General features: G+C 43.7%; 1 protein-coding gene across 1 annotated transcript in view; it reads left to right on the top strand.

Moving 5' to 3' along the window:
- The window catches only part of tnn (tenascin N), a 74,936-nt gene that overhangs the window by 26,693 nt on the left and 24,518 nt on the right, over positions 1 to 23,725 (top strand). Inside the window, exons 3-9 of the mRNA XM_083659109.1 lie at positions 7,969 to 8,166; positions 10,672 to 10,884; positions 11,416 to 11,790; positions 17,832 to 17,965; positions 19,293 to 19,422; positions 22,498 to 22,680; positions 23,091 to 23,180. Of these exons, the coding sequence (XP_083515235.1) occupies positions 7,969 to 8,166; positions 10,672 to 10,884; positions 11,416 to 11,790; positions 17,832 to 17,965; positions 19,293 to 19,422; positions 22,498 to 22,680; positions 23,091 to 23,180 (1,323 nt within the window). The remainder of the gene's footprint in view (positions 1 to 7,968; positions 8,167 to 10,671; positions 10,885 to 11,415; positions 11,791 to 17,831; positions 17,966 to 19,292; positions 19,423 to 22,497; positions 22,681 to 23,090; positions 23,181 to 23,725) is intronic.

Raw genomic sequence — 23,725 nt, 5'->3', positions numbered from 1 at the left:
GTTCAGAATCGACAGCTTCAGAGCTGCTATAATATATATATATATATATATATATATATATATATATATATATATATATATATATATATATATATATATATATATATATATATATATATGTATATATATATACATATATATATATATATATATATATATATATATATATATATATATATATATATATATATATATATATATATATATATATATCTCTCTCAGGTGTTTCAGGATGAGACGTTTTCTTATCTCAGATTGGCTTTCCCTTTCCACTCTTTATTTAGGAGAGACTTTAGGAAATCCTGCTCCAATTTTGGACGACTTGATGATTATTAGTTGAGACATTCTAGAGATAGTGTGGCATTAAGGTGATGTTGTTTGATACATTGAGTGAAGTTATTTGAGTGGTTGTAAGGTATGTTGTTACTGTAGGTGTTCAGGATTTATAAGTCCTTCACAACTTCTGGAGTCAAAAATATCTGTAAAAAAATATCTAGAAAATATCTTCATCTGATGTGCACATGTGCTAGTGATCAGTCACTGTCTCACATAGCCATTATCAGCCTATCAATGACTGTAACGTTACAGCGACAAAGATTAAAAATAAAAATTATATTTATAGTAAAGCAGACTGTGACATATTAGCTACTTTTCTGCTGATAAGGGGACACTTTTTAAAAATGTCACCAATATTGCATCAGTGTTTCCCATACATAAAGGAATTTGTGGCGGGCCGCCACAATAATATTTTGACCGCCACAATAAGATGTTCACCCCAAAAAAAAAAAAAAAAAAAAAATTTTTTTTTTTTACAGTGCACCTGAACGCAACATGCAAGATATCCGCTGAATAAGTGTCCAATAAATGTTCATGTCATTCTGGCCAATACTTCTGTTATAGCATTTCAGTCTGGAATATGGAATATCTTTCAATAATCTATGATTTAGCTGCTAAATTGTCAAATAACGCCATCTGCTCGCTACCCAGGCACTTATGTATGTACTTAACCCAACTAACTTAACCTAACTAACTATCCGGTGTGCACAACACTGTCAGCCTAAACTCCGGCTGACACCCCAAAAAAATACAATCCGCTACAGAAAAATGTATATTGTTTGTTTATTAACTGGCCCCTCGCCTTCTATCATTTCACGAAAGTGGCAAAGCAAGTTGAGTATCCCTGACCTATAGGGAGAAATTTAGTTTGTCATTGTAAACCCACAGCACAGTAATGATGACATGTTCTTCATAGATCTAGCCTTTTAATTTTGCTCTTAAGCCTTCTCAAAGTACACCAAATTCATGCATTTTACTTTAAAATGTTTAAAAAAATCTCGCGGGGGGCATGCCCCCGCACCCCCCTAGGGGGTCTGCGGTCCCCCACCACAAATTCTCAAAATCCTGTGGGAAACACTGTTGCATTAGTCCTAAAAGCCAAATTCTTACTCTGTATTGGCTAGATTTCTACCAATGGAGACAGTTGTTCATATTATGATGATTCATATATCCCTTTGATCTTGTGGCCATGCACCACCATCACGGCACCATCAAATTAACACTTAATCAATCAAACTTATGATCTTGTTTTTTTCTGTCAACAAACATGCCAGCCACACTTCCCTTTGAGAGAAGATCTTTTTGAGACATACAGGTAACTCATAGATCTGCTGCTGTAGATTTACCTTTAATGCTACTGTGCTGGCTCAGGGATTAGCCAGAAGCCCCCACCAAATCAACTACAGATGTAGGACCACAGCCATGCAGAGAGAGAGAGAGAGAGAGAGAGAGAGAGAGAGAGAGAGAGAGAGAGAGAGAGAGAGAGAGAGAGAGAGAGAGAGAGAGAGAGAGAGAGAGAGAGAGAGAGAGAGAGAGAGCAAGAAGAAGAGAGAGAGACACCCACAACTCTGAGTGGGTGGCTTATGAAAAGTGTTTGAATTGCATAATGCGGAGCTGGATGGAAACCCCGCAACACGCTTCATGACCCCAGGTCACTCGAAACCTACTCAAAACATCTTTATTTTTAAAAAAAAGCTGAAATTAATCTTATTTAATTACTAATCCATGGAAAAATGGGTTAGGTTTTCATCTAACCCAGTGGAATGAGGTGTCTGTGAGCAACCCTGATGCCCTTATCAAGGCCTCCTTGCAGTCTGGATGGCAGCAGGAGGCACACAGTGAAGATATGATGATCTCCGTTCTCCTCTGACCCATAATTGCTTTCAGCTTGGTTCTCTTGGTGTTCCTCCTCCCTCCTTGGCCCTCCCTCCTTGGCCTGCTAGCTGCAGCCTGCAGCCAGGAAGGGCACACTCAACAAACACAACCGCACATAAAGACAACAGATCCCCTTCTTTTCTCCTCTCCTCTTCTCTCCTCTTCTCTCCTCCTCCTCTCCTCTTCTCTCCTCCTCTCCTCTTCTCTCCTCTTCTCTCCTCCTCCTCCCCTCTCTCTCCTCTCCTCTCCTCTCCTCCTCTTCTCCTCTCCTCTACTCTCCTCCTCTCCTCTCCTCTCCTCTCCTCTTCTCTCCTCTTCTCTCTCCTCTCCTCTCCTCTCCTCTCCTCTCTCTCCTCTCCTCTACTCTCCTCCTCTCCTCTCCTCTCCTCTCCTCTCCTCCTCTCCTCTCTCTCCTCTCCTCCTCTCCTCTCTCTCCTCTCTCTCCTCCTCCTCTCCTCTCCTCCTCCTCTCTCTCCTCTCCTCTACTCTCCTCTCCTCCTCTCCTCTCCTCTCCTCTCCTCCTCTCCTCTCTCTCTCTCTCTCTCCTCTCCTCTTCTCTCTCCTCTCCTCTCTCTCTCTCTCTCTCCTCTCTCCTCTCCTCTCCTCTCCTCTCTCTCCTCTCTCTCTCTCCTCTCCTCTTCTCTTCTCTTCTCTTCTCTTCTCTTCTCTCCTCTCCTCTCCTCTCATCATCCTGGGGTTTGTTGGTTTGGCCCAGTGAGGCTGGTCCTGAACTAGAAAGCTGCTGAAACAGTCGGCCTTTTGTCTGGCGTTTAATGGCTCTCCAGAGATCACGAGAGAGAGAGAGAGAGAGAGAGAGAGAGAGACGATGGGGTTAAGTGAACACAGTCTGACCCAAGCCTTCTTCTCCTGCTTCTTTCTCTTTCTGTCTTACCAATATACTTTACCTCCCACTGTTTCTATCTCTGCTCTCTGCTCATGTTGTCTCTGCTCTCTGTACCTGATGTTGTCTCTGCTCTCTCTACCTGATGTTGTCTCTGCTCTCTGTACCTGATGTTGTCTCTGCTCTCTCTACCTGATGTTGTCTCTGCTGTCTCTACCTGATGTTGTCTCTGCTCTCTCTACCTGCTGTTGTCTCTGCTCTCTCTACCTGCTGTTGTCTCTGCTCTCTCTACCTGCTGTTGTCTCTGCTCTCTCTACCTGATGTTGTCTCTGCTCTCTGTACCTGATGTTGTCTCTGCTCTCTCTACCTGATGTTGTCTCTGCTCTCTCTACCTGCTGTTGTCTCTGCTCTCTCTACTTGCTGTTGTCTCTGCTCTCTCTACCTGCTGTTGTCTCTGCTCTCTCTACCTGATGTTGTCTCTGCTCTCTCTACCTGCTGTTGTCTCTGCTGTCTCTACCTGCTGTTGTCTCTGCTCTCTCTACCTGATGTTGTCTCTGCTCTCTCTACCTGATGTTGTCTCTGCTCTCTCTACCTGATGTTGTCTCTGCTCTCTCTACCTGATGTTGTCTCTGCTCTCTCTACCTGATGTTGTCTCTGCTCTCTCTACCTGATGTTGTCTCTGCTCTCTCTACCTGCTGTTGTCTCTGCTGTTTCTACCTGATGTTGATTTGTTTCTCCCTCTGCTCTCTGTACCTGATGTTGATCTGTGTGTCTCTACCTGATGTTGTCTCTGCTCTCTCTACCTGATGGTGTATCTGCTCTCTCTACCTGATGTTGTCTCTGCTCTCTCTACCTGCTGTTGTCTCTGCTGTCTCTACCTGATGTTGATTTGTTTCTCTCTCTGCTCTCTCTACCTGCTGTTGTCTCTGCTCTCTCTACCTGATGGTGTCTCTGCTCTCTCTACCTGATGTTGTCTCTGCTGTCTCTACCTGATGTTGTCTCTGCTCTCTCTACCTGCTGTTGTCTCTGCTCTCTCTACCTGATGGTGTATCTGCTCTCTCTACCTGATGTTGTCTCTGCTCTCTCTACCTGCTGTTGTCTCTGCTCTCTCTACCTGATGTTGATCTGTTTCTCTCTCTGCTCTCTCTAATGTTGATCCGTTTCTCACACGCACGCACGCACGCACACACACACACACACACACACACACACACACACACACACACACACACACACCTCATGGGCACAATCCCACCCACTGCTGTCCACTTATAAAAGAGTGAACACACATTACACATAGTCAACAAACGTTTTACTGCCTCATTGACATAGCTCTGCTTTGACAAGGAGAAGTTATGATCAGAAAGGCATTTTAACTGTGTTTGAGATGATGGAGAAGTTATGATCAGAAAGGCATTTTAACTGTGTTTGAGATGATGGAGAAGTTATGATCAGAAAGACATGTTAACTGTGTTTAAGGTCAAGTTGAATTTGACTTGAGTCCCTCTGAAAGCCAGGTTGAAATGCTATCTGAATGGACCATGTGCCGAGAGACAGTCCATGTGCCGTGAGACAGTCCATGTGCAGAGAGACAGTCCATGTGCAGAGAGACAGTCCATGTGCAGAGAGACAGTCCATGTGCAGAGAGACAGTCCCCCTGGACTTTCTCCACTGCATATTCAACATTTTAGAATTTGCTACAGTGGCTAATGAAATTCAACTGGCTGATTTGATTTGGTTAAGAATGTGCTGAGACATGATGCCAAACGGGTTCACTTTAGGAGAAAATACAATAAATCCTCCTTGTTTTCATAATAATGGCATACATTTGAGCTTTTCACTGTTTACTTCTGTACATTTAAACACACTAAAATATGCCCGAAAAATGGAAAATGCCACTCTCCATGATATCTCTCCTCATCCATCCATCCATCCATCACTAAGGCCCATACTTCTCAATTCTGACGATATCTCACTTCCATCTTCTTCTCATTTCCTCTAAGCATTTATCCCTCCATCGAGCCGTCTCTCTCTCTCTCCCACACCAGGACCTTCTCAGCAGGCCCTCTGCTATGCTTGGAAGGTCACGCTGCTATCTCCTCCAAGAGCAATAAGAAAAGGACTTGAAAATGGCGAGCATCAAATAAAGCCTGACAGGGAACTATAAACATGCCCCTTAAGCATTACGGTGTGTGTGTGCCAGCACTCTGTGCCATTTCACTACGGCTACTACTGTCTGTAATGTGGCTTACGGCTACTACTGTCTGTAATGTGGCTTACGGCTACTACTGTCTGTAATGTGGCTTACGGCTACTACTGTCTGTAATGTGGCTTACGGCTAGTCTGCCAGTCTGATTCACACTCACTCTATCATCCTCTCTCTCTCTCTCTCTCTCTCTCTCTCTCTCACACTCTCCCTGTCTCTCTTCCTCTCCCTGGTTTGCCCGCCTAACATATGTCCTGGCCATTGATAAAACACAGGCTAATTTAGTGCGACCACATACGAGGGTCAAGTGCACGTTTAAAGCAATTTGTCGGTGATGTCACAGCCTGGATCTCTCCACCACTCTCTGACCTCAAGAGTTTTTAACCACTGTAGCAGAACCTGGAATAGACAAGGCCAGCAGCCATATTGAGTTTGGACAACGTATAGACACAGTTCATGGTAATAATTACACGTCTAATGGTCTCCCGCACAAAAATGACTGGAACATTGCGAATTACACAGCTGTTTGAATTACGTCCGGCATAAATCGTCGGAAGGAAGCTTTTCAAGCCACGGTTTATTTGACTGAAAACAATTGCGTCCGATTGTGTAAGTGAAGGAGCTTTCCACGTTAGAGACGTCGTTAAAATGCCAAACATTCAAGTCCTTTCCGTAGCACTCTGAACGTCAGACATTCTTGTGTACCTAAGCTCCCTGCGGAGACGCTCTGTTAATCTGATAATGGTATCATTATGGTGACTGGAAGATTTGCAGGAGCTTAGTTCAACTTGTTGACATTTTAATGCTCTGGGCCGGCCACCGCTCACGCATGTGTCCAGTGGGATCCTCGGGTTCTGTTTCTCTCCACATTTCTTCTGCTTTCTCCATCTGCCGTCTCCATCTTTGATGCTCAATGAGACTTGAGTGTTTTGATTTCACGATGTCTCCTCGCTCCCCAGAAACCAAGTTGAAAGCTGTGTGAGCTTCACAAACTGATTTATAAAAAAATAAAAACAGCTTAGTGTTAACAGATAGAAATATGTTATCATGCAGCTTTTAGAGTTACTACTAAAGTGATGTCCAGCAAAAACACATTTGTTTTGTGCCAATTCTATGACATGTCATAGACATGAATAGATCATAAACCACGCGAATACATATTTCTGTTTCGCTCTGCTATTTTTATCGATACAGTAAAGTAACACATTTTTGCAGCGCATACATATTCCATTGACCCAACACCATTTCAAGCTAATCCAAAGTATGCTATGCTATTCATATTATATGGCGTTTTCCGGTTCTTAAGCATCATAGTGGGGGCCCCCATCCATTGTTATTATGATATGGTTAAAGTCATAGGTTTTCTGTTTCCACAGACCACACACGTTCAGGACAGTTTAGACCAGAAGTTCCCACTGCTACCGATCTATTTCCACACTTTTACAGCAGAATGTTTAATTCTGGGTCTAATATTTGGTGAACGAATCACTTTTCTCTTCACCTCTGTGGTTTCTGAGGTGAAAAAAGCCTAAAAGAGCCTTTTGAAAAAGCTATATCAGGCCTGTTAAAAACATGTAATTTGGCTTTCTAGGGGAAGCCGCAGGGAGGATTTTCAGTCATACAGTATGACATCATTGTCATCAGACACGATGACATCATCACTGAGGACAAAGTTGCGTGCTCCTTGAAGCTCCCTGAACGCCTGACTGAGCACAATAAATGGCTCAGAGCGAAAAGGCTTCTGGCAAAGTGATGACTGCTCACTTTCTGCTGCCCCTTCTGGTGGCGTGCGTGCGCACACACACACACACACACACACACACACACACTCACACACACACACACACACACACACACACACACACACACACACACACTCTCTCACACACACACACACACACACACACACACACACACAGTGACATAATGGTTCAGGTTTCCCTAGTTTAAATATACACTAGCTTGCCCCACTGAATGTAGTGTAACTTATTCATCCTCCAGATAGTATTTCTGTCTTCAGCTCCCTATTAAAAAGTGACTGACCCGTACTGGGCAGCAGGCTACGGGAGACCCGGGTTCATTTCAACGTGACAGCATGCATGTGCCATGCTGAAGAGTCCGTATCACAAAACAGTTCATTATGTTCATGCTAACAGTGCCGTCTATGCAGGGAGGACATATTTAATAGGCTTATTACCCGGAAGTCCCTGAGCTGCTGGTTCATAAGGGGAAAAGGCAATGGGATTTTTGGTTAAATGCATGAAATAAGGTCTGTGTTCAGCAAGATCAACTTCACAAAAAACAAGGACCACTTTTATGACTTTTGAAGCATTTTCTAAAAATTGCGTTTAAAGAACATTGCATTTATGCTCCAAAAGTCATAAACATGCTCGTTTGTGAAGATTATCTTGCTGAACAAACACAACAAACTTTACTCTTTCATAAAGCTTTGTTTGCGTGTGTGTAGTATGTATGTTAGACATATTTATTAGCTTGCCATTTTTGCCACCTGAGCTACACTTGACTGACTGACAAGTGAAATCAGATCGAGACTATTTTGCCAAAATTTTTGAGCATATCCCGTCTGTCTTGTGTGCGTTGTGTCTCTTGGATTGTGTTGGTTTAGGGTTTAGCAGAACATTATTAATAAATGTTTATGTATATATGAACAATAATAGTAGCCTAACTGTGCTCTTATCTCTTCCTCCAGCCATGACCACTAGACTCCTCTGGAGGGCGCTGTGCCTGTTGGCCGTGCTCTGCACTGTCTCACGCCTCGGCTCTGCTGACAGTCACCTGGCCGCCACAGACCTGGAGCAGGGAGTCACCTTCAGCCACGTCTATAAGATCGACATCCCTGGGAGCTCCAGCTGTAAAGTAGAGAGCCTGCCACCCCAGGATGATACAGGTTAATATGTCTCCAGCTGTAAAGTAGAGAGCCTGCCATCCCAGGATGATACAGGTTAATATGTCTCCTGTAAAGTAGAGAGCCTGCCACCCCAGGATGATACAGGTTAATATGTCTCCAGCTGTAAAGTAGAGAGCCTGCCACCCCAGGATGATACAGGTTAATATGTCTCCAGCTGTAAAGTAGAGAGCCTGCCACCCCAGGATGATACAGGTTAATATGTCTCCTGTAAAGTAGAGAGCCTGCCACCCCAGGATGATACAGGTTAATATGTCTCCAGCTGTAAAGTAGAGAGCCTGCCACCCCAGGATGATACAGGTTAATATGTCTCCTGTAAAGTAGAGAGCCTGCCACCCCAGGATGATACAGGTTCATATGTCTCCAGCTGTAAAGTAGAGAGCCTGCCACCCCAGGACGATACAGGTTAATATGTCTCCAGCTGTAAAGTAGAGAGCCTGCCACCCCAGGATGATACAGGTTAATATGTCTCCAGCTGTAAAGTAGAGAGCCTGCCACCCCAGGATGATACAGGTTAATATGTCTCCAGCTGTAAAGTAGAGCCTGCCACCCCAGGATGATACAGGTTAATATGTCTCCAGCTGTAAAGTAGAGAGCCTGCCACCCCAGGATGATACAGGTTAATATGTCTCCTGTAAAGTAGAGAGCCTGCCACCCCAGGATGATACAGGTTAATATGTCTCCTGTAAAGTAGAGAGCCTGCCATCCCAGGATGATACAGGTTAATATGTCTCCAGCTGTAAAGTAGAGAGCCTGCCATCCCAGGATGATACAGGTTAATATGTCTCCAGCTGTAAAGTAGAGAGCCTGCCACCCCAGGATGATACAGGTTAATATGTATCCTGTAAAGTAGAGAGCCTGCCATCCCAGGATGATACAGGTTAATATGTCTCCTGTAAAGTAGAGAGCCCGCCACCCCAGGATGATACAGGTTAATATGTCTCCTGTAAAGTAGAGAGCCTGCCATCCCAGGATGATACAGGTTAATATGTCTCCTGTAAAGTAGAGAGCCCGCCACCCCAGGATGATACAGGTTAATATGTATCCTGTAAAGTAGAGAGCCTGCCATCCCAGGATGATACAGGTTAATATGTCTCCTGTAAAGTAGAGAGCCCGCCATCCCAGGATGATACAGGTTAATATGTATCCTGTAAAGTAGAGAGCCTGCCATCCCAGGATGATACAGGTTAATATGTCTCCTGTAAAGTAGAGAGCCCGCCACCCCAGGATGATACAGGTTAATATGTCTCCTGTAAAGTAGAGAGCCCGCCACCCCAGGATGATACAGGTTAATATGTCTCCAGCTGTAAAGTAGAGAGCCTGCCACCCCAGGATGATACAGGTTAATATGTATCCTGTAAAGTAGAGAGCCTGCCACCCCAGGATGATACAGGTTAATATGTCTCCTGTAAAGTAGAGAGCCTGCCATCCCAGGATGATACAGGTTAATATGTCTCCTGTAAAGTAGAGAGCCTGCCATCCCAGGATGATACAGGTTAATATGTCTCCAGCTGTAAAGTAGAGAGCCTGCCACCCCAGGATGATACAGGTTAATATGGGAATATCAACGAGAGGGAGAAAGAGAATGTAAATTAGAATGAGTATGGGTAAAGAGAATATCGTACTCACTGGCGCCTACGCTAGGAACTTTAGCCATGGAAATTAGGCTAACTTAGTAGCCTGAATTGTCACCTTGTTACACTGATTTCCTTCTTGGACGCAGTCAACTCAGTGGAGAGAGCAGATTCAAATGTCTGGTGTCTCGACCATTGACTGGTCTGGACCCAGGCAAGGAAGGAAAATACTGAGGGGCAAAATTGTCTGCTTACCCATGACCAAAATAGTCATACATTGTGTTATGTTACTTATTGTTGGAATTCTAATGAAAATAAATTGTTACCCTTTTTTGCTGGGGACCCTCTGGAACGCCCTCAAGGACCCCACTTTGAGAACCACTGCTATAGCCTATGAATTAGGCTAGTTTCCGAAAAAATAAACAAAGCTTTTGCAGACAGCATCTCTTTAATGAGTTGGGTTGTTTAATTGAGGATCAAGCATCACAGTATAGCTACATGCTAATCATCACAGTATAGCTACGTGCTAATCATCACAGTATAGCTATGTGCTAATCATCACAGTATAGCTACGTGCTAAATAATCATCACAGTATAGCTACGTGCTAATCAACACAGTATAGCTACGTGCTAATCATCACAGTATAGCTACGTGCTAATCAACACAGTATAGCTACGTGCTAATCAACACAGTATAGCTACGTGCTAATCAACACAGTATAGCTACGTGCTAATCATCACAGTATAGCTACGTGCTAATCAACACAGTATAGCTACGTGCTAATCATCACAGTATAGCTACGTGCTAATCAACACAGTATAGCTACGTGCTAATCAACACAGTATAGCTACGTGCTAATCAACACAGTATAGCTACGTGCTAATCAACAGGTGAAACGGTGTTGTATTGTAGGTGTGCAGACGGGTGTGGAGAGCATGTCCTCTGTGGATGGAGAGAACGACATCATCTTCAGACACAACATCAGGGTGCAGACTCCCAGGTGTGACTGTGACGAGTCCGAGAGCTTCAAGTCTCTGGTGTACAGAGTCAACGGGCTGGAGGAGGAGGTCAACTACCTGAAGACCCAGTGTGCTCAGGGCTGCTGCGGGACGGGCGGTGCCACAGGTAGGCCGTCACACCAGAATCAATTCGTTATAATCCTCTGTATACACACAAATTATAATTCGTTTGTTTGCTAATTGGTTAATTAAGCAGAGTTTGTTCATGTTTGCAATGAATTATTGCATGAATGCTGGTGTTTTCAGGGACGGGAAAGAAGGAGTTGCAGGTGAACTGATGTTACAGTATAGCTTGATACCTATTATGATTGTTGATGAATAAGTTGGAGATGGTCAACTTTGCGTGTGTGTGTGTGTGTGTGTGTGCGTGTGTGTGTGTGTGTGTGTGTGTGTGTGTGTGTGTGTGTGTGAGAGAGAAAGAGAGAGGGTGTGTGGTGTCCTATACAGGAAATGCATATCCTATCTATCTATCTATCTATCTATCTATCTATCTATCTATCTATCTATCTATCTATCTATCTATCTATCTATCTATCTCTCTATCTACCTACCTACCTACCTACCTACCCACCAACCTACCTAGCTACCTAACTACAGCACACATTAGACACCTTCATTCCTCCCTTCTCTGCCTTAGGTGTGGACACGAGCTGTAGCGGCCGTGGCACCTACCAACGCGACACGTGCAGCTGCGTGTGTGACCCGGGGTGGGAGGGGCCAGACTGCTCCGCCTCCTCCTGCCCTGACGAGTGCAACGACAACGGCCGCTGTGTGGACGGCGTGTGCGTGTGCCAGCAGGGCTTCACAGGACACGACTGCAGCCAGCTGCTGTGTCCCGACAACTGTCACGACAAGGGACAGTGTGTGGACGGCAGGTGCGTGTGCTTCCCGCACTTCACCGGCGAGGACTGCGGCGTGCAGCGCTGTCCCAACGACTGCATCGGTAACGGCCGCTGTGTGGACGGCCGCTGCATCTGCGACGAAGGCTTTTATGGGGATGACTGTTCGCTGGGTAAGCTGGTTCAAAATACACAATAAGACAAACGTCTATGTAAAACAAGCGCGAATTTGCATCGCAATATAGCTGCAACCAGATTATGTGATGTCAGTCAGAGTGTGACATCATCATCCACTCCATTGTGATGTCATTGTTTGTTGTTGGTCATGATTGACAGTCCGCATCAACAGGGATGAATCATTGACAGTGGTGGTGTAGTTAAGAATGTCATACCGAACCGACCTGGATAGCTAGGCTTAGATAGTGAGGTAATATGCAGTTGTGCGGTGGTAGCATGGAGGAGGGGGGTGTTTCCAGGACGCTGGATTACACCGTTAAGCCTTCTTGAGGTGTCGTGGGCCTAACTTAACGAAACATCGGTGAAGGAAGGTGCCCACTTGAATACCCCAATGACATGCTTCATACTGCTGTTGGCTAGGGTAGGTAACTGGTGATTTGTGTCTTGTTTATTAGTTTGTTAGCCTGTTAGCTTGTTTTATTCTGGATTGGCTTCTAAATGTGTTTTTCCTCGGATTTTGGCACCAGGGATAGTAACACCTTGTCCTGTGTATTAATTAATACATCCACTCCATTGTTGAAATTTGCCCCCGCCCCCCTTTTAGACAGTTGGCATGAACACAAACACACAACTTCACACACACACACACACACACACACACACACACACACACACTCACACACACACACACACACACTTGACCTCCATGCCAAAATGTCAGCCTCCTGCGGCAAGAACTGTGCCGATTTCTGTGGACCAACCAACAGAGTGACTTACAGAGCTGCTGGCCCCAACAAAACCTTGACGGCGTGGCCACTAGGGGCCATTGACATCATCCACAATGACATCACATTTACTCAAGTGACATCACTCATGACATCACTCATTGATGACGTCGTCACCAATGACATCACAATTGCAATGTCATCAATGATGACGTCACTCACTGATGCAGCAATGTGCGCAAGCAAGGCATGCAGTCTGCCGGAAAGCCATTAGAAGAAGAAGAAGACTGATGACTGAAGAGATTATCACCTATTTTAAAGGTTAAAATATCCGTCACTGCTCAGTGCTCACTAGCTAGGCCATACGTTTCAAATAGAATTAATAAAATTTTACTTTGTAATTCATGGATAGATGAGGTAAAAAAAAAAGACAATAAAGCTATAAGCCCCAGCGGTAATATGAATATTCTTATGACTATTTTCAGGACATTGCAATTTGCATGGGAAATTCAGCCAGAAAATATGACCGTCATTAAATTTTCCAGTAATTTTGTTCCTTCCAGACAGTTATGTCCATATCCATTTTGTCCCTGTTAGCAATTTTTATCCCAGCTGCCAGCAACACTTTCGATCAGCTTTTGATGTGTTCTGTAGAGATGACTGGTTAAGCATATGTTGCCCTGATCCTGTGTGGGGAAACTATACTATATAGTGTGCATTGTCATAACTTTTATGGCCCAGAATTACATTTAGGTGAGTTTGTTTCTCATGAGATGTATTATTTCCAGGTACCTCTGTTGACTGTTGGCAACAAGCAATGAATATTGGCATTATCACACAGAAAACACAGACGCTGCGAGGAGTTCTGGGACCCATAGAAATATGACAGTAGTCCCTACTGTCCAATTCACCTTCACACCATTTTTCCTTCTTATAATGTAGTCAATATTTTTAGGAGCTGCATAAATAACTGAAGACTTATAGCACCTAAAGTTATGGCAGTTATCCTCATGGTCACAGTGACCTACTACTGTGGCATTCAAAACATCTCTCACAGTAGTATTTTTTGCTATAGCAGCTCACATGACAGGATTATTGGGTGACTCCCAAGACCTGTGTTAACTATATGTATATATATATATATATATATATATATATATATATATATATATATATATATATATATATATATATATATATATATATATATATACATATATATATACATATATATATATATATATATATATATAATATGGGCCTCCTGACAATTTATCAGGCACATAATACCGCAGAGATAAATGAACACCGTCTGCTCTTTTGGGTCTCCTTGTAGCTTTGGCCCTCTCAAATAATCACTAGTCTCTTGGAACAGACGAGTTGGCTTCCGCAATTTTCAAATGCTTCCGCCATACCGTCTGTACTTCGTGGGGGAGAATCATGCACCAACCGGAATGGGAAGTAGAAAGGCAGGTCTTCCGCTCATTAGTCCAATCAGAATTTTTTTAAGGCGGGTCTTCCGCTCATTAGTCCAATCAGAATTTTTTTTCGTGGACACACGTGTCGTGATTGGTCGGATTCCGTCGACCTTCCTTCCAGTCTGAAGGTCTGTTTTAAGAGACTAAATAATCACCACCTTGCCTGATAAACTCACAGCACCACCTAGGGAGCAGGTACTGTTACTGCACCACCTAGGGAGCGCGGTGCCACTTTGCACTTTGCAGCACTTCAAGCGAGTTCACACTTGCTGATTGTGACAGTAATAGCTCAAAGCTTGAGAGATCGTAGCCATTTGTCTGCAAGTGATCGCCTCTGAAGGTTTCACTTTGTCAAGGTCTATTTGTCAAGGTCCATTTGGCTCCAGACATTTTTAAAATATGTCCAATGGCAACATCCTTGTCTATGTTTGTCTTCTGCTCCGTTTAACCCAGCAAGGTAATACTTCAAAGCTGTCTATGAGGCCATTTACACCTGGCATTAACATGTGTTTTCTGACATCAGATTGCAACCTGATGGCAATCTGATGGCAGAAATGGGTGTCCTCTCAATCCGCATAAAGTTGCCGTATCCAGATTGAGAGGACACATTGCATTTACACTTATGTTCAATGTGTACACAATGCATCCCTGACCACCTCCGGAGGTGGTTTGGCAGATCAGATTGCAATCCTTCTTCAATGTGTTTTGGGGGTGTTTTGGGGGTGTTTACACTTGTACTTTCAAGTGATAAAACACAATCTGATCTGCAATCTGATAGCAGAAAAAACATGTTAACGCCAGGTGTAAATGGCCTCTAAATTTGTCTTCTGCTGCATTTAACGCAGCAAGGTAATACTTCAAAGCTGTCTAAGCAGGTCAGCTCTCCCAAAGCCCTGATGGAAGTCGAGGTCCTTCTGTGGTTGCGCTGCAGAGGTAAAAAAGGGTTCGAGACACATTTACAGCTGCGTGTGTAGGAGCTGTTGAACGGGTTCCAACAACAGCAGTGGCAGTGTGTCAGAGGGGAAAGGAGGGAGGAGAGTGGGAGGTAGGAAAAAGATAGATTGTGTTTTTAGGTGTTAGCAAAAATAGTAGTAATAAGCACCAGGAGGGGGAAAAGTGCCAAATCAAAACAGTCGAGACATTCTTTGTCTTACGTGGCCAGTGTCCATTTCAGCGCCTGCTTGACGCATGTCAATCTGCTCCCAAAGTGACGACATTAATAGCATTCTCGAAGTGATGGTGTCAAATTCACATCAGACCTAATGCGCTCTCACGTCATGCCATTGACGTTAACGTAGCTAATGTTATTATCCAATGGCAAATATCAATGGCCGACGTCATGGTTTGGAACTTTGGAACTTCTCTATTCGCTATTATCGCCTGTGGCTCAACTTTGGACATCATAGGCGACAAACTAAGAAGGCTCTCCAGGCATCCCGGTCCTCGGCCAATTACCTGTGTATGATTTCATAGCAATTTCATGGTGATAAATATCAAGAGGACAGTTTAGTAAATCTGACCGATCAAATGAAATGGAGGCAACCTACAGTAGTGATTTTGTTTTAGAGCCAGATCAACACAGTGCAGACACTTTGGATTTAATGTTGTTACTTTAGGATTTCTGACTGTCTCCATAGTTTTCTTCCAATTAAAGAGATTTCAATTGAGAATTTTTGATTTGATCCCATTCCCATTCCATGTGAGCTGACAACGTCGTTAACACAATCCTGCAGTTTCCCACTGGCTCTCAGTCGTCACGCTGCAGATTTACAGAGTCCAAATAGAACTGTTTTCAGACAGTCATGTTCTTCTATCACTTTCAATCACAAAAGACACACATTTCCGTCTGCTTGCTCTTTTTTCCCATCTTTATTATGCTAATTTATTCGTCCCGACGGCTGCCCTGAGATGTTATTTAAACTTACTTAGATAGTTGCTGCTCGTGCCTGGAGAAGCATCAGGGGTATTCACTGCTACTGGGTGGAAAAGCCTGCTAGATTTTAGGAAAACACGGAGGTTTCCTGACTTGTGGAACAACATCCAAACCTGATGTGAATTCCTTGCCGGTTAAAGTGATGGCGGACTCCTTTAGCACCCACTTCACGTTTTCCCCTCTAGAGTATCCTACCATTTCTTTCTAGTTTGCTTGCATTCACCACCATTTACCATTGACTTCCCTGTACCACAGAAAATACCTCTCGCTTATGCAAAGCCCCACTCCCCAACAATGCTGACTTGCTGTCTGCTGTGTCTTGGCTCATGCTTTGTTATTGTACCTGGTTATACCTTCTTATTCGCCCCCCCATCATATTTTTTCCATCATCTCAATTGAAAGACTCTGGCCTTGTATCCCACTGTAACCGCAGAAAAGCTCTTTATCCCCATTTACATCTCAGGTTTGGGAAGAAACCTCATAGTTCAAAATGGTGCTTTTCCTTGGCACGGTCTTCCCTCACAGGGTGTAAGAAAGACAGGTCAAAAAACTAGACTGGAGGTCTTCTCTCACAGGGTGTAAGAAAGACAGGTCAAACTAGACTGGAGGTCTTCTCTCACAGGGTGTAAGAAAGACAGGTCAAACTAGACTGGAGGTCTTCTCTCACAGGGTGTATAAAGACAGGTCAAAAAACTAGACTGGAGGTCTTCTCTCACAGGGTGTAAGAAAGACAGGTCAAACTAGACTGGAGGTCTTCTCTCACAGGGTGTAAGAAAGACAGGTAAAAAAAACTAGACTGGAGGTCTAGACTGGAGGTCTTCTCTCACAGGGTGTAAGAAAGACAGGTCAAACTAGACTGGAGGTCTTCTCTCACAGGGTGTAAGAAAGACAGGTCAAACTAGACTGGAGGTCTAGACTGGAGGTCTTCTCTCACAGGGTGTAAGAAAGACAGGTCAAACTAGACTGGAGGTCTAGACTGGAGGTCTTCTCTCACAGGGTGTAAGAAAGACAGGTCAAACTAGACTGGAGGTCTAGACTGGAGGTCTTCTCTCACAGGGTGTAAGAAAGACAGGTCAAACTAGACTGGAGGTCTAGACTGGAGGTCTTATCTCACAGGGTGTAAGAAAGACAGGTCAAACTAGACTGGAGGTCTAGACTGGAGGTCTCTCACAGGTCAAACTAGACTGGAGGTCTTCTCTCACAGGGTGTAAGAAAGACAGGTCAAACTAGACTGGAGGTCTAGACTGGAGGTCTTCTCTCACAGGGTGTAAGAAAGACAGGTCAAACTAGACTGGAGGTCTAGACTGGAGGTCTCTCACAGGGTGTAAGAAAGACAGGTCAAACTAGACTGGAGGTCTAGACTGGAGGTCTCTCACAGGGTGTAAGAAAGACAGGTCAAACTAGACTGGAGGTCTAGACTGGAGGTCTTCTCTCACTGGGTGTAAGAAAGACAGGTCAAACTAGACTGGAGGTCTTCTCTCACTGGGTGTAAGAAAGACAGGTCAAACTAGACTGGAGGCGATGTGATGTTTCAGAGTGTATGTAGGTGTGTGTGTTTTGTATTGAAGTGTGTGTGTGTGTGTGTGTGTGTGTGTGTGTGTGTGTGTGTGTGTGTGTGTGTGTGTGTGTGTGTGTGTGTGTGTGTGTGTGTGTGTGTGTGTGTGTGTGAGGGTGTGCAGTGCACATGCCTGAGGGGGACAGATGGAAAGATGGACAGAGATGGAGGGAGAACAGCCAAGAAATAGATAGTAGAAAGAGTAGATCATCTCACACAATTATATCACAGCCTCTCTCTCTCTCCCCCTCTCTCTCACCCGCTCTCTCTACCCCCTCTTTCTCCCTCTCTCCCCCCCACCCCCCCCCCCCCCCTCTCTCTCTCTCTCTCTCTCTCTCTCTGTCAGTCCTGGGCCCTAAGGGGCTGCAGTTGGTCCAGGTGACTGATGTCTCTCTCCTGGTCCAGTGGGAGTCTGTTCGCGGGGCACAGTACTACGTTTTGACCCATCACCCCAAGGATGATGAGAAGTCGCTGGAGCAGGTACGTTTTTCTTTTTTTCTTCCTTTTTTTGGTACTTTTTGGTTATTTATCCACAAGAACAGTATGGGGCCCACAATTATTATTTTTTATGTTTATTTTTTATTTTTTTATTCAAACAATCATATCAGTGATAGAGTGGAGCAAACATTTAAAGCTGTACATACTTAGCCAAATGTGCATGTTCAACCAAAGCAGATTAGGTCCAGAAAGTTGAACATGGAATACCAGGGGCATGATATTTTGGGCGGATGGTAGCTTGTATCTGGGGAGGGGTGCTTAAGAGAGAGAGGTTCGGCTGGTGCCGAGGTTCCTGGAGATTGTTTTCCCCAGGATGGAGAGGCGGGGATCGAGTAGCTGTTGGAAAATTGCTGTAATTATTCACCCTATTCCCATTTTGAATTTCCGTCACTCACCGTTTGTCATAATATAAAACTAGCATTACCTCAAAAGACACATAAGAGAGGTCAAGGATATACAGTAGTCATCTTGGAAACAACTGCATTATTGAGATCCATTTGTTTTCATGATTTTCAGAAGGGAATCGGATGAGTGTTTTTAATTTCCGATGTTTGTGTGATGTGCATCTAACAACATCTGCATGGGCTGTACTTGCTCTGAGCGTGACGCGTGACATCAATTCAAATGGGCTAGCGTGCGAATAAGATATACCGGTACCCAGAAATCATGTAGCATGATGTCAGTGAAGGCCACATGCCCATGTTTAGCAACCCAGACTGTCTATTGTGGATTTATAGCAAAGGCTACCAAAGACGCAAAAGATTTCATGTGGTGAGTCGAGCCCGCTTGCTGCTGTGCAGGGCATTTTGTGTCTTTATTTTGAACTTCAATTTTGATTCATCACTTCATGTGGGTGAAGACATTTTCCAGCCAGTCTACTTTATTATTATTATTATATAAAAAAGGGAGTAAGTGGGTTCTGTCTGTCTGTTTCTTTTTTCCATTTTTGTCGCACATTGGATGATGTTATCAGTGATGGTCACTCGAGCAATTGTGATGTCACACACTGATGATGTCACAATGTCTATGACATGCGAAGTGGAGACATGTTGCACTGAGTGATGTCACTCGAGCACTCCATGATGTGATCAGTGATGGTCACTCGAGCTATTGTGATGTCATTAGTGAGTGATGTCATCAGCGATGCGAAGTCGAGCAATTGTGCGCTGCACAATGGGATGCTACAGTATTGCAGCCTCAATTTGTGATTTAATCTGATAGTGTATTTCTACTCTAAACTCTTGTCGAGTTTTACAGCTCACCGATTGGTTGATTTACTCCACTCAACCTTTCTGCATCCTCGACCTAGGTTAGGGTGCCCAACACGGAGAACTCCTACCTGATCACGGGGCTGACTGCAGGCGTCACCTACATTGTCCAAGTATACGCCGTCATCAACGAAATCCAAAGTGAAGCAGACAGGATTGAAGCGACTACAGGTGAGAACCGAGGCAGCTGTGATTAAGGCTACTGAGCATAAACCTCAACATGGCCTTCAAATGTGTCTGTCTTTATGTTTTTGGGTTGTCTGTCTGTCCACCCGTCCAATTCTTATGAACGTGATATCACAGGAACTTCTCAGGAATTTCTTAAGATTTGGCACAAACGTCCACTTGGACTCAAGGATGAACTGATTCGATTGTCATGGTCAATGGTCAAGGTCACTGTAACCTCATGTCTGCTCCATTCTCATCAACGCGATATCTCAGAAATGCCTGGACAGAATTTAATTACATCTGACACAAACGTCCACTTCGACTCAAGGATGAACTGATTACAATTTGGTGGTACAAAGGTCAAAGTTCAAGTTGACAAAATTATACAGAAATGTCTTAATGGATAAAATGATGAAGTGATGACATTTTATGTCCAAAATGTCAAGGTCAAGTTCACTGTGACATCATAAAGTTTTGCTTACCACTGTACCAGCAAGGATGAACTGATTAGATTTCTGTGGTCAAACGTCAAGGTCACTGTGACCTCATGACTGGTGATGTAATCATAAGTTGATATTTTAGAGTTAGTATCAAACACCTTTTGTTTGAATATTCTTCAATTGTTGTTGGTTTAACAGAAAGAAAATGATGGTGCAAATCAAATAAATTCATGCAATGTTGTTTAAACCGGCATTTTATTTTATTATTTTTTTATATAAAATCATATCGTAAATCTGTACTCCTCAAATAGTCTCTAGGTGAAGACAGCATGTTACTCACTGGAAATTATTTGCTGGAATCATACATGCCAATAGAGTGATAACATGCATTTAGAATACCCGTACAGTCGAGTTTATTAAATTCCTTCAAAGTCTCCACTACATACTGTATATTTTAGGAGTCACTCTGGACAGACATGGTTGTAAACTGCAACATGACTTTACAACCACAAGGTGGTTATTTCTAGGTTGATGAAATAAGCACTTTTCAGGACAGTGAAAAGACACGGGGGTTCTGTTGGCTTTGAATGTGCTGCTGGTTTGATGGGAGAAAAAGCAGATGTGACCTATGAAAGAGAGGGAGACAGGCCAGGTGTGGCCCGAGGCCCGCTGGACTCAGGATGACATGGACTAGGGATGGGGCCTATCCGATCCAATATCGGTATCGGGTGCCGATATTGGCACTAATTCACGGATCGGATCGGAATCCATTTTTTTCTTCTTCTTTTTTTCTTTTTTTTCAATTCCAGCTGGCTGTAATTTGCCCATGTTTAATAGTATCCTTCTTTGCCTTGTATATTTTCTTAATTTTGTCTGCTTTTTTAAAGGTATATTTAAAAAAAAATCTGTAATTGGCCAAATTTTGCCTATACTGTATATTCAAGACAAATATTGGTATCGGCATAATATCGGTATCGGCAGATATCCAAATTCAGGTATCGCATCGGAAGTGAAAAAATGTGGATCGGTGCATCCCTAAAATGGACACATTTTAGATCAAATGTAACCAACCTTGAGAACGGCCATGAAAATAAATTAATCAAGTAGTAATTAATCAATTAAGTCAAGTATTTTGTAGTGTGACAGGCTCTGGCTTACAATGTGTGGAACTTACCGGTTAACCAACCACATATTTTTAATGGAGGAATAAGCACCAGATATGGGTGTATTTTCATATAAATCCATTTTGGGGAAGTGACTTTACTTTCAGACCTCAAGAATAGGGATGTACGTTTTACTATAGCCTGCCAGTTTGTTGCAGCTATTCTGAAGCCCAGCATAGCGTCATGCCAAATTTACTCAGTAGTCAAATCTTGAATGGGAACAAGTGGGAATAGTAATGGTGGCCAAATGGAAATGCCTCAGTCTCTTTTGATATTATCATTTGAAGTCACATGACATGAAAAATGTGTGTCACATCAAATCAATATTCACGGTGTGATTGGATGACACGGACATTCAGTTCCACTCACTCTAAATGACTTAGAATGCAGGCTTGTGTCCCATGAGGCAAACATATTTTATTAATTTTATTACATACATCTCCATCAACGGCTTAGTCCTGCTTTGTTTTACCATTACATTTAAAGGCAATTACATTAGTCTGTTTGATTACATTAGTCTATTTAATTGATTAACTGTTTAATTACAAGGAAATGGCCCGGCGGATGTGTTCAGTGGAAATCAGACACATTCACAGATGTGGCAAATGAGAGACATGAAGAGGAAGAGATCGCCAGACATGATTGGTGTGTGTGTGCGTGTGTGTGTGTGTGTGTGTGTGTGTGTGTGTGTGTGTGTGTGTGTGTGTGTGTGTGTGTGAGAGAGACAGAGAGAGAGAGTGTTTGGGTTATAACTCTGATGTGTGGTTTGCCATGGAAAACCTCACAGAGCATAGCATTGCTCTAGTGGCATGAGAAGACAGCATCAAGTGTGTGCGTGTGTGTGTGTGTGTGTGTGTCTGTGTGTGTGTGTGCGTGCGCGTGCGTGCGTATGTGCGTGTATGAGTGCGCGCGTGTGTGTGTGTGTGTGCGTGTGTATGTGCGTGTGTATGTGCGTGCATACGTGCTTGCGCATGAGAAAACTGCATCATCTGGCATCTGGTTGTGTGATGAACACAGCTTGAGAGACATTTCTCTGGTCTCATGCGTTTAAACTTCAAACACAGATCTACTTCAAAAGAGCTTTTCAATGAATGTTTTGCTTCCCTTCCGTGAGAAAAACACTTAGCTGACACTTACTTTGCTAACCCGTTCCTTTTGCTACAATTGGTTTTGTTTTGTTGGTACCGTGTTTTGTCTTGAGCTTTTCATTGGACCTTCAGTAAGGTGCCAAAAGTGCAAATGTTAACATCCCGACTGACAATACGTTTCCCACGTTTATACCACCCCGTCGTAAAAATATGGCCAAAAACGCAAATGTTGACCCTCTGGTACGATAATTCAACATTTCCCACCTGGCAACACTGAACCCGGACGTTCCACTTTAAAGCTGGTGTCTCTACTACGTACTGTTCCACCTTGCTTCTAATTGAGTCTAAACGAGTCGTTAATGTCATGAACATTTGGATTCTTCCCAGATGTTTCCGCTATTGATGACGTCCAGGTTACTGGCCAGACGGAGGTCTCTATTCAGGTGGACTGGAAGAACCCAGAAGCTCAGGTGGACCACTTCAGGCTCACACACGTTGACCCAGAAGGACAGGAAGAGGAGCTGAACGTACAGAGCAGCCAGGAGGTCCGCACCAAACACACTATTGTGGGTAGGTCATGTAACAGACAGACAAGTGTGTGCGCGCACACACACACACACACACACACACACACACACACACACACACACACAGGAATATACACACACCCTCACGCTCAGACGCAGGCAAACGTGCATACAGTATGCACCATTGAATCATATTTTATATCATATTAGGAAATCAATTATAACGTTAAATGTCATATTTTTTTCCATCTATCGTTTATTTGCATATATCACATCGTATCAACATCAGATATTGGACAGGTACCTCTCTTGTCTTCTTACTTTCCATCTAATGCTTTTAAATAACACCCTTTTTTTTTACCATAACGTAGGACTTGGACAGGCTGCATGTGATGTTTCTCTGCCATTCCTGAGGTTGGACTAAAAACGATGTGTCCACCTGTGTTTCTGCAGGTCTGCAGCCAGGAACAGAGTACCAGATCACAGTGCAGGCCGTCAAGGGAGCCACTGAGGGAAGATCTTCCTCTGTCAGCGGTGTCACGGGTCAGTGACTCCACTTCAGTCTTCATCATGATCCATTTCAACCTATAACGTGGTTTAGGTATCATCTACCTTCATCTAGTTATGTCAAGTAGGTGCACAGTACACACGTTGACTGAAACACGCTGTACTTCATCACTGAGCATACAGTGTAAACAGCTGATTGTGAATTGGGTAATAGCCATGTCCACAGTGGTCAGAGCTTCATAGGAAGCATAGCTAGCCATGCACAATATTGACGCACTATGACACAAGCTGGTATTAGCTTCCACACTGAGCCAGCCATGATAGCATGATGACTACAGGCAGACAGAAGCTATGCTTGTGGCTTCATGATGGAGGACCATGAGTTCTGGGGCGTAGTAATCTGGGCAGGTTCTAATCTCTGTGGTGAACACGCTCATGGAGGAGAAACCTGATATCTGGCTTCTAATGGCTGTGGTGTGTGCGCACACACGCTCATGATGGAGGAGAAACCTGAGAACTATGGTGGGACCACTCCGAGATCTGCCATGATGACTGAGGTGAGTACGGCCCATAATTTAGCG

Source organism: Poromitra crassiceps (assembly GCF_964638095.1).
Source record: "Poromitra crassiceps genome assembly, chromosome: 23".
Lineage (NCBI taxonomy): Eukaryota > Metazoa > Chordata > Actinopteri > Beryciformes > Melamphaidae > Poromitra > Poromitra crassiceps.
Note: the sequence above shows the minus strand (reverse complement) of the source record. Positions and strands in the feature narration are given on the sequence as shown.